The 14,574-nt window shown below is 41.6% G+C and overlaps 1 protein-coding gene across 1 annotated transcript in view; it reads left to right on the top strand.

The window, feature by feature from the left end:
* zanl (zonadhesin, like) overlaps positions 1 to 14,574 on the top strand; it is a 57,192-nt gene that overhangs the window by 22,420 nt on the left and 20,198 nt on the right. Inside the window, exons 16-30 of the mRNA XM_030075768.1 lie at positions 7 to 148; positions 1,097 to 1,296; positions 1,905 to 2,043; positions 2,312 to 2,428; positions 2,946 to 3,070; positions 4,689 to 4,834; positions 6,470 to 6,613; positions 7,004 to 7,111; positions 8,376 to 8,545; positions 9,431 to 9,633; positions 10,090 to 10,234; positions 10,354 to 10,601; positions 12,862 to 13,039; positions 13,339 to 13,447; positions 13,720 to 13,814. Of these exons, the coding sequence (XP_029931628.1) occupies positions 7 to 148; positions 1,097 to 1,296; positions 1,905 to 2,043; positions 2,312 to 2,428; positions 2,946 to 3,070; positions 4,689 to 4,834; positions 6,470 to 6,613; positions 7,004 to 7,111; positions 8,376 to 8,545; positions 9,431 to 9,633; positions 10,090 to 10,234; positions 10,354 to 10,601; positions 12,862 to 13,039; positions 13,339 to 13,447; positions 13,720 to 13,814 (2,269 nt within the window). The remainder of the gene's footprint in view (positions 1 to 6; positions 149 to 1,096; positions 1,297 to 1,904; positions 2,044 to 2,311; positions 2,429 to 2,945; positions 3,071 to 4,688; positions 4,835 to 6,469; positions 6,614 to 7,003; positions 7,112 to 8,375; positions 8,546 to 9,430; positions 9,634 to 10,089; positions 10,235 to 10,353; positions 10,602 to 12,861; positions 13,040 to 13,338; positions 13,448 to 13,719; positions 13,815 to 14,574) is intronic.

The raw sequence follows: 14,574 nt of genomic DNA, 5'->3' as shown, positions 1-14,574 counted from the left end.
TCTCAGAACTACTTCAGGGACTGTCTGTTTGACTTGTGTGAGTTGGATGGCGCCAAGCCCATCCTTTGCGAAGCCATCGAAGCCTACGTCAATGAATGCCAGGACCGCGGGGTCAACATTGGACCCTGGAGGAATGAAACCTTCTGTCGTAAGTGAAGGGATGGAGGGAGGGTTATAGCAATGGAAGAATGCAGGGAGTGATGGATGAATGAGGGATCAGGGATGAAAGAGGTTGCTTCAAAATGTAATGTTTTATCACATTTGCATCACCCCTTGCAGGTATTGATGCATGGCTTGATAAATAAAACTGCAAATGCTCATAGTGTTCAGCCAAACCACAGCCACTGGCTACTGTGAGACAGAAAAAAAATGAGTGCAGTACCTCCTTTTGGCCATGTGGGGCAGTGCTAAGCACTCACTAAACAGAATACTGTAAATGGAAGTCAGTGGGGTTAAATGCTATGAAAATGATCACTACATTTGATTCCAAGATATTTCCAAACATTTACTGGTAAATGGACTATTTGTCATTCTTACATGGCCCAAAATTTATAATGAAGACATAGTTATCAGCTGATGTGAAATTGAGGGTGGTAAAATTCTGGCAGTTCTGCAAGATTTCCCCTAGTATTCATCTAGGCACACAGAAATGTGCATTTTCACCACCCAGCGACACCGACGTACAATAAAAAAAAATATATTATAATTTAGAAATTTGGTTTTCAGGTAAAGTCTCATTGACTGCTGTTCATTTTACTCTGTTTAGCTTAGTTTATGCGCTCTACAGCGCCCCCTGGAGGTGGCTTCACATATTCTTGTAGGCGGAATATCTCCCTGTATAGACTGTCTGTGGTTATGCAGTCTCAGTCTGATGGACAAAACAAGTGAAGAATAGAGCCCTATTCTCTAATAAGCCAGTTCTATGAAAATTTAGATTCGCCAATCCAGCTGACTGCTAAAGGAAACTTGGGAGAGCATGGAAAGAGCAAGTAAACTCCACACAGAAATGGTCGGGAATTGAACCTGCAACCTTGTAGCTGTGAGGTGACAGTTTAAATGACCTCTCTTTGACTTAGCATTGGCTTCTCTCTCCCAGCTCTGAGCTGCCCTCCCAACAGCCACTACGAGCCCTGTGCCAGCCCCTGCCAGGAGACGTGCGTCGGCAAGCCTCCCTCTGGCTGTGGCGGTCCCTGCTCCGAGGCCTGCGTGTGTGATCCTGGATATGTGCTGAGCGCGGGCAAGTGCGTGAAGAAGAGCTCATGCGGCTGCAAACACACGAACGGGCAGTACTATGAGGTAACGTGTGTGTGATCTCTACATATTTCTCTATCTTGCCTTCATATGAGTCACTTCATATCTGTGGACACATTTTCTGCACATCTGCTCACTCCATCTGGAGTCTTTGATCAAGGTGAACAGTGAGGATTAATGCACATAGCCAGATCTGAACTTGCTGCACAGTTATCTAGATCTGCAAATGAAATATCTGATCATGTCATTTTAAATCTGAAATTATAATTAAACTGGTTTTCTTGTAATGACCTCTCCTACATCTATTAGTATATTCTGATAATGACAGGAGACAGTAATGCACATGCAAATTTGTTGTACATTGTCACATTCTCTATATATCTGCAATACACATGCAGATTTACATATGTGCATTCCAGATAGGTAATATATTGTATATGTCTTTATTTTCACAAATTTTCAAAAAATTTCAAATGTCTCATTTTGCATAGATTTCATATCTTTAGTGGATTTATCTGTTTTCTCGTGTGGTATTGTATTACTGTCAATTTGCACATGTTTTCCCAACGTTTTTGAAAGAAATCAAGTGAATTTGCTCTGGTTTAACATATTTACACATCTCTCTGTCACTGATTGTCCCCTGTGTATCGCAGCCTGGAGAGGAGTTTTATGTGGAGGACTGTAAGCTGAAGTGTAGGTGCAACGCTCCCTTCGTCACCTGTAGTGCCACTGACTGCCCCCCACTGCACGAGTGTAAACTCCAGGGAGGAGAGCTGGGCTGCCACCCGACCAGTAAGTCCTCATCCTCATCACTCCCTTCAGCTACCAGCTAGCTAACCTGTTTGCAACACAGTGAGGAATACTGTAAGGAGGAGGACAGCAACACAAACACTGGAGCAACACAATCTTTAGCTTCAGTCTTAACAAAGGTGCAGATCAACTGGGATTAACGTTTTGATGCTGGCTGTATCCTCACCAGATGATTGCCTGAAAGGCCTCTGTTGTAGTTTTGGGTGTTTTGTTGTTTTGTTGATCACGCTGGATGACGCTCCCCCCCCAGGCTCTCAGGACTGCGTGGTATCAGGAGATCCTCACTACAACACCTTTGACAAAAAGTTCTACAGCTTCATGGGAACCTGTACCTACACACTGGCCAGGACCTGCAGGAACACCACCGGTAACCAGTCACTTAGAAATTCAATTATAACATACCGTATTTATGACAGACTCAATACATAGTATAAATATAGGCCTATTGCAGCTGCCACTAACCCTAACCTGTCAGAAACCTGCAGTTAATAATAATAAACTGGCAGTAAAAGAAGAATAAGAATACATCCTGTAAAAGGTCAAAAATGTAATTCATGGTGATAAATCAACCACATGGGAGTAAATTAAGTAAATTAAAACCATTTCAAAAACACATTGCAAAGCACGTATAGTAACCACTGACAGGTGTTAGGCCATATATTTAACACCATTATGGTGAAACGGCCATTAATGGATCAGTCATGGCAAATTACATCCTACCCCTGTGGCCCAACACTCAATCAAAATTTTCTTGACCCAGTGGCTTTCCTATTTTTCTTTAGGACAAAATTTAAAATAACTACAGAAACAAATTAACAGCATATCTTACACAAAGTACATTATTTGAACCAAACCCTTGGATACGTTTTGTTTTTCCATTCCAGGTCCTTGGTTTTCTGTTGAGGGGAAGAATGAGGAGAGGGGAGTTTCGGGCGTCTCCTACCTCAAGAAGCTCTACGTTACTGTTGATGGAGTCACCGTCACCCTGATGAAGAGCAGAAGAACACTGGTCAGTATGGCCAAAATACATATTGTATATTGGAGCTTAAAAACATAAAGCCAGGGCAAGTCGCTAGTCCATCAGCGGGCTAACAGACACAGACAAACCCACTCATGCACGCGTTCACGAGGACAATTTACTGTCTTCCATAGTACTAGTCCTCCATGACCTCCAGGCCAGACACCTTAGCACCCACTGAACACCAGTGGCCAGCTGGTCTTCAGCCACTCACCCTCCAGCTTCTGGTGGTCCTTGACCTCTAGGCCAGACACCCAACCCTGACCCTGACCCTAATCCTAACCCCCCATAGACCAACATCCAGCCTCCAGCCTCCACCATAACCCTTATTCCATGCCAGACACCCAACCCTGACCCTAAACCTAACCCCCCAATGACCACCAGACAACCACCAACCCAATCACCCAGCCTTCAGCCACCCGCCTCTACCCGAACTCCAGGCCAGCCCCAGGCAAATTTGGGGAGGGCCCATTCACTGGACCTTTTCAGGGGCCCCGCCATTACTGTGGGCAGTAATAGTCATGAATACTTTGGTGGTATCTGATCAAAATGTTTTCAAAGGATAACATTTCCCGTAGACAACTACTGTAGTGGGTGGAAAACAAAGCACTTTTGGACATCACCTCTTGGATCATGGAGCTTTCAGTCTTTTTAGTCTTTCAGATATTTCATTTTTAGCACTTGTTGTCAAATCTGCCTCAATATGAATGATTATCCTGCACACAATGCAGAGAGCAATTACATTTAAGATCATTTCTCTATCGAACATCATCAAGGGTGGGTGGCTGAAACACATGCATGCATGCACGTGCACGCACACATCCACCCCCGTTTCTCCATGTATCTCTTAATCCCGCATCTTAGTGAAACTGCACGGAATCGCCGCTCATCACTTGTTCTCTGTACCTTTATATCTCTCTGCTTTCTCCTCGTCTTTTCCCTCACTTTCATCTCTTTTAATGCTGTAATCCTATGAATCTCTTCATACTGTCACTCCTCATCCTCTGCTGTGATCTGCGGACGAATCAAACAGATCGCAAGAACGCTCGTCTTGTTTTATCCTGCGGCACACCGAGAGCCCAGTGATCCAAATCCTCATGCGCTTCCGTCAAAGTATTTTTACACAAACTGCAATGCAATGAATTAGAACTGTTAAATGGAAGTGGTAAATTTCCATAAAATTACCTCAAAATTGGGAAAAGCCCGGTCTTTAATAACACATACAATGTATAGGCCTAAGTCTCCATTATAGTTGTATAAAAAATAGCTGGTATATTAGAATATTGCCCAGGTCTCACTGTGTCTTCTGTGACTTGTTGTTAATCATGGAATATGGCCAACATTAAGCAAAACAGTCCGAAAAACATGTTTAATACTATTCAATGCCAGTTCATATTTGAGAAAAAATATAGTTGACGTTCAAGAAGCGGATTTATTCTTTTAGCCCACTGATCAAAACCCTCTAATTCACATTTTCTTTGTGCAACATCCCTGTGCTACCTGACAGTTTAATGGAAACACCTAGAGCTGGCTTGTTAACATCTTCTCTTGTTAACATCGCCTTCTCTCTTAGTCTAATCCTCAGTCCTGTCTTCCCTTTGTCTTGTAGGTGAACGGACGTCGTGTTGCCCTCCCTCACTCTCCCTCTCCTCTCATCTCTCTGAGTCTTGCCGGTCAGTACGTCACTCTGCAGACGACCTTCGGCCTGCGGGTACGCTGGGATGGAAACCACTATGCCCAGATCTCAGTTCCCAGGTTGGTATGGTCAAATTCAACAAGCAGGTGGAACATTCCTAATGAGCTGAGAACACGCTTACAATCTGTTTCCCACCCCGAGTAAATCAAATATGGCGACCGTGTGAAGAAAGTGAGCACCTGAGTCTGAAATGTGGTCATCTTTTCGTTACGTTAGGATCATTTTGGTTACTTAAACACGAAGCAGAGACATTTATACTGTGATCATCATCTTCAAAACTCATGCCATTAAATTTTGAAGAAATTTCAGTGTTATACCTAGAATTTTATTATTCCCAGGGTGGGAAGGAAATGGTATTTAGACCATAATGGGTCACATAAATCAAAATGAAATTAGGAACTTAGTCATTTGAAATTCATTTCAGGCTATGTGCTTCCCACATACAATCAGTGTGGTGTTGATCCATTCTATAACAAACAGATATTTAGACAATTGGTTTGAATTAGTAAAATTAAACTTTGGTAGAGTGTTGGGTTGTATAGTTCCCTGGGGTGATATGAGTCCACACGGTGGTGAAATCTCCTCCATAGTTGCTCTCCCCTGGGCTGCTAATCCAGAAAACAGCTCCCAAAATAACAGTTTTAGCACCTTTATAAACACCAACATATTAAAAAACAACAAGTCCTGGTGCCATTTCTTTCAAGAAACTAAAAGTCTCTTTCCTTGTCATCCTATTTGAACTGGAAAGTAGATCCAGCAGGTAGCATCTGCAGGACACTTGGGCATAGTAACCTCACGCCGGAAGACCTGATTGTAATTACACAAAAACCAACAAAATGGGTATCAGGACTTGTTTTTTATATTGGTATAATCCACTTTGTTAGAATTCATTCATGCGCTGAAAGTATTATTTTGGTGCCAGTTTTTTTAGGGAAAAAAAAATTAAAAATCAAATCTGCAGAACAGTGTTAATTTCACTGATTTTTGTCATAGTTTTCATCAATGACACCAAAAAAACAAGACAATAACTGAATAAAAAATAATTTATGATGACAAAAACTATGACAAAATCTACTGACACTTTTTTAAGTGAATAAAAACAAGACCATAATGTTAGGGAGGGACGAGTCGGGAAGACATCCAGTCACAACTAATTTTAGGAGGGACTAGGACTAAAACTGAAACAATTCAAATGACTAAAATATGACTAAAAACTAAATGACATTTTAGTAAAAAAAAAAAAAAAAAAAAAACTATGACTAAAACCAAATTGAAATTTGATGTCAACATGAACACAGCAGTAGGAGCCCTGGGAAAAGTAGAAATGAATGTGGAAGTTGTGCGGCTCTCCAGTTGTCATTTGTTGAAGGTCACAGTACTTCATTATTTCCCACTACGTGACTGGTTGATGGTCACAGCAGCAAAACAGAGCTCAGATGATGTATTTAATATGGATATTTCATGAAAATCTACTTTGGGAATGAAAAGGGCATCTGTGCAAGCTGTAGTTCAAAGGTCACAGAAACATCACTGATCTCATACTCGTCATAATAAATCCGTCCAACAGTCTTGGGTTATCAGCTCCTCTGCCTTCAATCAATGATGGTTTAGAAGTGTTACTCCACTTCAGGGCCAAGACTCTCCTCCTCATCTCTTAATCCCTAAGTCTCCTGTGTGCTTGTCCGTCCTCCCAGCTCTTACCACGACCAGATGTGCGGCCTCTGCGGCGACTATGACGGGAACCCGAGCAACGACTTCACCAAACCAGATGGCACCCTGGTCGGAAACACCAACGACTTCGGCAACAGCTGGCAGACGGAGGAGGATGAGGATGACTCGTGAGTTTGGGCCCGTACCGTACATCCCCTCACCGCGATCAAGGAATATTGCGATTCCCTCGGAAGTTCCTTGGGAATTACACATTTTATGTAGTCACAGACGTCCACGTGACAAATGTACTCAATACATCACGTTTTCTATGCGGCTGTCAGAGGGACGGAACACATGCACACCAGGCCGAATAGCTTGAATGTTTACTAATCAGTGAAATTTGAATATGATTGGAGAACCTCAAAATTTAAAGCACTGATATCGTCGAAAACCTTCTTCTAGAAAAGTCCTTGAGGAACCGAAGCGGAATCGAAGCAAATCAGACACACACAGAATTTGATACCCACATGTGATTTTGACAGTAAGGGCCCACTCTAGGTGTGTTTGGATGTTACCAGGTGCACACCAGGCACCAAGCCTGACCCCGACTGTGACCCCAAACTGGAGGCCGAGGTGGTGAAACCAGACAAGTGTGGAAAAATCAAAGACCCTGCTGGACCCTTCAGGTGAGGACCTTTTTTTTTTTTTTTTTAATTTATTTTGCTTTCACAAGTACAAACCCCCACCCCTCTGAAGTGCCCTTGAGCAACATGTTGAAACACATAAGGTGTCAAAGTTGTGTTTCAAAGGCAAATTGTGATTTTCTGAGAGCTCAAGTTTTCTCACATTATGACGCAAACAAACCCTGACAAAGATAACCCGGGATGTAAATATCTTGACATAAAGATTAGATGATAATCCACCGGGTCCTCCTATAGATAAATACGTTCCACACATGTGCGCGCACACAAACACACACACACACACACATACACACACATTCAGATTGTTTTGATAGTATCTTAACAAAGATTATCTATGCATTTATCTGATCTTAGATTACAATAGCTTGCTCTAATCTGTATATCACAACTTAAGTATTGGACTCTGCACCGCACGTACACACACACACACACACACACACACACACACACACACACACACCACTCTAAGCAGCATAGATCAATCCCATAAAGATTACAAGCTAGTCCAGACATTCCAATATGACAGGGTCCATAACTTTACCACTGCATTCACACACACACACACACACACACACACACACACACACACACACACACACACACACACACACACACAAGCAATCGCTTACGTTTTTCTTAGTCCATCACCACTCCCCTCTTGTTCTTTCTGTCTTGCTCTGTTTTTGTTTTCATTTTTCTTTTCATTTATAGCATTATATTTATTGTATTTACTGTTTTTATTGTATTTATTCTGCCTCTTATGCTTCTCCCACTTCTTCCACTTCTCCACTGATCTCCAGCATGCCTTAGAAACTGTCTAGTAACAACCTGGCAACCACCTCATACACCCTACAAAATTCATTTATATGTTTCAGTGGATATTAAGTAAAAATAGCCAATATTCTCTGGCCCAAATAAATTATTTCATTTTTTATCCTGCACATGAACACAAACTTTACTACTGTCTCAAGGTTCCCTAGAATGAAATTTTAGGGGGATCCGTGGTGTAATATGTGGGTCCCTTGACATGAAAAGCTTGGGAACCTAAAATCTTGTGGATTGGCAAATTTTGGCAAATCTGGTTAGTGTTACTGTATGATCTATAGCACATCATTTGAATAAATTGCCATCCATCTTCTCATCACACAACAGATCTTTCGCTTCTTTGTGTTCTTCACGACTTTCTCAATGTGTCTGACTCCAGCTTCGATTTATGGATCTAATTGTTTTGGACCTCCTCCCGTAGGGAATGTATCAGTGTGGTGGATCCGACTCCGTTCTTCCAGAGCTGTGTGTACGACATGTGTCAGTTCAGCGGCCAGCAGCGTGTGCTGTGTGATCAGCTGCAGGCCTACACCGACGCTTGCCTCAGCGCCGGAGCCAAAGTCCACCAGTGGAGGACTCCAGACTTCTGCCGTAAGTCTTGTTTTATGGACGAGCATGGAGCCAGTCATGTCATGGATCATCTCCTTGGCTCTCAGACAGAGGCTTTGTTTCATCTGCAGCTCCTCAAGCAGAGGGAGAGAGAGAGAGAGAGAGAGAGAGAGAAGCAACATAAATACTAGTGACACAGAGTTGAATCCAGTACCAATCTGCTATCTCGATGTCATCCTGTAATTCCTGTCTTTGTTCTATCAATCCCGTCTTCCTTTAATCCCTCTCTGTACTCATACATCCATTCATTCATCCAATCTTCCATCCATTCGTCCTACCCTCCTTTGCTTCCCCCATCCCTCCCTCCAACTCGACCTCTATCTGCCCATTCATTCATATCACTGCAAAAACTCAAAATCTTACCAAGATTATTTGTCTTATTTCAAGTCAAAAATGTCTTATTCCTAGTCAAAATATCTCATTACACTTAAAATAAGACATGATCACCTCAGAAATAACTTGTTTTTAGACAACTGTCTCTTGTTTCAAGTGAAAATTTGCTTGAAAATAGTAAAAATTTGCTTGTTTCATTGGCAAAATTTGTTTCTTGTTTCTAGCTAATTTTCACTTATTTCAAGTGAATTTTCACTTTTTCCACTGGCAAATTTTGCCAATGAAACAAGCAAATTTTCACTTGTTTCAAGTGAATTTTCACTTGAAATAAGTGAAAAATGTCTAAAAACAATTTACTTCTGAGGTGATCATGTCTTATTTTAAGTGTAATGAGATATTTTGACTAGAAATAAGACATTTTTGACTTGAAATAAGACAAATACTCTTGGTAAGATTTTGCGTTTTTGCAGTGTTCTGTCTCGCCCTTCATCTATTCCACACTCCATCCTAACTTCCATTTATCCCTCCATCCAGCCCTGGCCTGCCCTCCTAACAGCTCCTACTCCATGTGTGTGAGCTCGTGTCCGGAGACGTGCCTCGGTGTGGTCGGACCGCCGGGCTGCCAGGACGTGTGTGTTGAGGGCTGCCAGTGTAACCCAGGCTTCATTCTCAGCAATGACAAGTGTGTCCCGCTCAAAGACTGTGGCTGTGTTGATCCCAGTGGAAGCTACCATCCTGTAAGTGGCGACAACCACAGTGCTCACTCACATTTGATTCATCTGGGGAAACCCTACCCAGCTGACAGTACAGTGACAACAAAGCATAACACTGTTTTGGATTGCTGCTTACAAAGCACCGATTGACATTCTTTTGTACACAGAAACTCAGTGTATTTATTGATTTAGTTCCCATGATCAACATGCTGTTACAGAGATTTTCCACACTGACAAGAATAAAAGTCTAGGGGCAACACTGAATTTTTATTATTTTTAATTTTGCAATTTAATTTAATTTAATTTAATTTAATTTTATTTTATTTTATTTTATTTTATTTTATTTAATTTTATTTAATTTTATTTTCTTTGCATAACGTCAGCCATTGGTAGCCTGAACCCAACACTGATTGTACACATACTATTTTGTGCATCTCTTCTGTGTGTGTGTGTGTGTGTGTGTGTGTGTGTGTGTGTCAGGCTGGTGAGAACTGGTATGTGGAGGGATGTGAGCAGAAGTGTGTGTGTCAGGGTGGAGGTTTGATCCAGTGCCACAACACCAGCTGTGCCCCGGCCACCGAGAGCTGCCAGCTACAAGATGGAGAATATGGATGCCACCCTCTGGGTATGTGCACGCACACACACACACACATGCACACACACACACACACACACACACACATGCACATCTCTGGTCAGATATGACGTCCCTGCTAAATACTTCCCCCCGTTGCCGTTCTGCAGGAACTGGTATCTGCTCAGTATCTGGCGACCCCCACTACACAACCTTCGACAAGACCACCCACCATTACATGGGAGCCTGCTCCTACACCCTGACCAAACCCTGCAACGAGACCTCCGGCTTGCCGTACTTCACCGTGGACACGCAGAATGAACACAGAGGAAGCAACAAGAAGGTTTCTTATGTCAAGGCCGTGGTGATCAACGTCAACGGCATGACCATCATCCTGGGCAAGGGCCGCAAAGTCCAGGCAAGTGGCAGCTGTCACCCCGTCTACTGCAGTGAAGCTGCTCCGTTTAGCTCTCATTTGAACATCAACACATCCTTACCTTCCATCTTATCTAACCTTAACCATGACCTTTATCTAACCTTAACCATGACCTTTATCTAACCTTAACCATGACCTTTATCTAACCTTAACCATGACCTTTATCTAACCTTAACCATGACCTTTATCTAACCATAACCATGACCTTTATCTAACCTTAACCATGGCCTTTATCTAACCATAACCATGACCTTTATCTAACCATAACCATGGCCTTTATCTAACCTTAACCATGACCTTTATCTAACCTTAACCATGGCCTTTATCTAACCTTAACCATGACCTTTATCTAACCATAACCATGGCCTTTATCTAACCATAACCATGGCCTTTATCTAACCTTAACCATGGCCTTTATCTAACCTTAACCATAACCACGACCTTTATCTAACCCTAACCATAACCATGACCTTTATCTAACCATAACCATGGCCTTTATCTAACCTTAACCATGACCTTTATCTAACCATAACCATGACCTTTATCTAACCATAACCATAACCATGACCTTTATCTAACCTTAACCATGACCTTTATCTAACCCTAACCATAACCATGACCTTTATCTAACCCTAACCATAACCATGACCTTTATCTAACCATAACCATGACCTTTATCTAACCTTAACCATGACCTTTATCTAACCATAACCATGACCTTTATCTAACCATAACCATAACCATGACCTTTATCTAACCATAACCATGACCTTTATCTAACCATAACCATGGCCTTTATCTAACCTTAACCATGACCTTTATTTCACATCTTTTTCAGTTGAAATCACTGAAAACATCCCTCAGCAATTTTGATTATTGTAACTTGAATATAAATAAATGCTTAAAATAGTATGACCATGACCATCATCCTGGGCAAGGGCCGCAAAGTCCAGGCAAGTGGCAGCTGTCACCCCGTCTACTGCAGTGAAGCTGCTCCGTTTAGCTCTCATTTGAACATCAACACATCCTGACCTCATTATGGAGAACCACAGCTTTAATGCAAGTGCTGCAAATAAATGAGACCAGCACAAAGATGGATTTTACATTGTGTGCCACTGGGTTGGGATTGGAGGTGAATCCTTTTTCTTGCTTTAGGGCACAGAAAGGAACTTAGTTTCAAGCTGGAGAGACACACACACATCAAAGCCTAGTAATCTGACAGTGATATAAAAGTACAAGGAAGACGGTGTCTTCCTTGTAAAATGGTAACTGAATGTATTTCAGATGACCTGCCAGGAAAAATGCATTTGACATTTGTCTAACCTTAACCATGACCTTTATCTAACCTTAACCATGGCCTTTATCTAACCTTAACCATGACCTTTATCTAACCTTAACCATGACCTTTATCTAACCATAACCATGACCTTTATCTAACCATAACCATGGCCTTTATCTAACCATAACCATGACCTTTATCTAACCATAACCATGGCCTTTATCTAACCATAACCATGACCTTTATCTAACCTTAACCATGACCTTTATCTAACCATAACCATGACCTTTATCTAACCATAACCATGACCTTTATCTAACCATAACCATGACCTTTATCTAACCTTAACCATGACCTTTATCTAACCATAACCATGACCTTTATCTAACCTTAACCATGACCTTTATCTAACCATAACCATGACCTTTATCTAACCTTTACCATGACCTTTTCCTGACCTTAACCATGGCCTTTATCTAACCATAACCATGACCTTTATCTAACCTTAACCATGACCTTTATCTAACCATAACCATGACCTTTATCTAACCTTAACCATGGCCTTTATCTAACCATAACCATGACCTTTATCTAACCTTTACCATGACCTTTTCCTGACCTTAACCAAGTAGTTTGTTGGTAACAAAGCTGATGAGGCAGCTGTAAGTGGCTAAAGGAGCTAACAAGCTGACTCTGCCCAGTGCTTTCACAGTCTGGTGATTCTGACTCAGGCTCCACCTCATTGGTTATACGGCTAAATGTTGACATGCGGTGTCTCTTTGAGTCAGAAATGTTGACATTTCAATGTATTTGTTGGTTTGCAGAAACATAAAATGGTAACTTTTTATTCTTTTCATTAACTTTTGATCCAGTTCACTTCATTGATGTTGACAAGCAGAGAGCGCTCCTTTAACGCTCTGTATTGATGACCAGCTCACCTGTGCTGTTGTGTCTTCTCTCCAGGTGAACGGGACCGCTGTCGTCCCCCCGCTGACTCTGACCAACGGGGTTAAGATCTACCTGAGTGGCAAGTTTGTTGTCTTGGAGACGGCGTTTGGCTTGAGGGTGCGCTTTGATGGCAACCACCACGCCGACGTCACCCTGCCCACCTCCTACAGCGGCCTGCTCTGCGGCCTGTGTGGTGAGGACCCAGGGCCCCCAGGAGCCCCTGGACAGGCTCATACTTTTTTAAACTGTCTATGAATTCACTTTATCTATTTTTATTTCAATTAGTATTATTATTTTTAATTTTGTGGTAAATCTATTGTAATTTAATTATATATATCAAGTATACTGGTAATTTTCAATAATTTCTTGCCACTAAGCTACAAATTTTTGCTTTATTTCTTACTAATTTTGCTCATCTCCATGTTTTTGAAAGAAATAAAGTGTCTTTTAAATTAATTTAAATAATAATGAACTCTGTCTGTGTCCTGGCAGGAAACTTCAACGGGCAGTCTAAAGACGACAACATTAAACCAGACGGTAAACCGGCTGCAAACACCAACGAGCTGGGAGACAGCTGGCAGGTGCCGGACCCACGGCCCGAGTGAGTACCACAAAGAGTCAACACACACACACACACACACTGCACAGATAATATCAGAACACACACACACACACACCACCGCTAAATATAAGGCTCAGTTCAGCACCTTGCTGAGGAGAAATCCCAGCAGCAAACAGTAACAGGATTCTGCAAAGGAAATGAAACAGTTGTGTACATTCAGCTGTCACAGCTCAACATCATTCATCCCAATTCTTTTGTTTTATTCTCTTCATCCTTCTGCTCCTCCATCCATCCCTCCATCTCCTCCTCAGCTGCACCAACGGTGGAGGACAGGAGGACTGCGACAAGGATGTGGAGGAGGAGGCCAAGAAGCCCACAAGCTGCGGCATGATCACTGATCCCAACGGTAAGACACACACACACACACACACACACACACACACACACACACACGTATTGGGTGGGTAATTTTCGGCTATTTTTACTGTTGAAACTTTAAAGCTGCAATAAATGAAACCACATAAACAAAACCTGTTTATATTCAACAATAAAAAATGTGCAAATTTCCTCGTGTTTTGGCCGACTGTGTGAACCACACACACTCAGCTGGTAAACTACAGCCTTATTTCACATCTTTTTCAGTTGAAATCACTGAAATCATCCCTCAGCAATTTTGATTATTGTAACTTTAATATAAATAAATGCTTAAAATAAATTGAAAATACACAGTATTTGTTGCAAATATATGCAAAATATCTCCACTCAAGTTCCATCATTGTATCTTTAAAAAAAAAAAAAAAAAAAAATCGAGAATTGCTATTAGATTAAATAAACGAATAAATATAACTATCAAAGCTGCACCAAAAGCAAGCGAACCTTAAATTGAAATATTGAAGTTGGAAACAATATATATATAAATTTGGCAGCGAAGTGGCAGCAAGTATTTTTAGAAGTACAACAGTCCTGGAGTTTTCAACCACTAGAGGGCAGTACAGCAGATTTTTTCTGCTTGTGTTGACTTCCACTTTAAGAACGAATGAAATTTTTAAACTCTAACGACACTTCTACACAGTGCAAATACCAGCAAACAAACAATTCTGTCGCCCTCACAGTTTTATCAAAACTCTGTTCTGCAAATAAAAAGTTTCAGAGTTTAGGTGAGGCTC

The sequence above is a fragment of the Myripristis murdjan genome, chromosome 18 (assembly GCF_902150065.1).
Source record: "Myripristis murdjan chromosome 18, fMyrMur1.1, whole genome shotgun sequence".
Lineage (NCBI taxonomy): Eukaryota > Metazoa > Chordata > Actinopteri > Holocentriformes > Holocentridae > Myripristis > Myripristis murdjan.
This window is presented reverse-complemented; position numbering and strand designations above follow the sequence as displayed.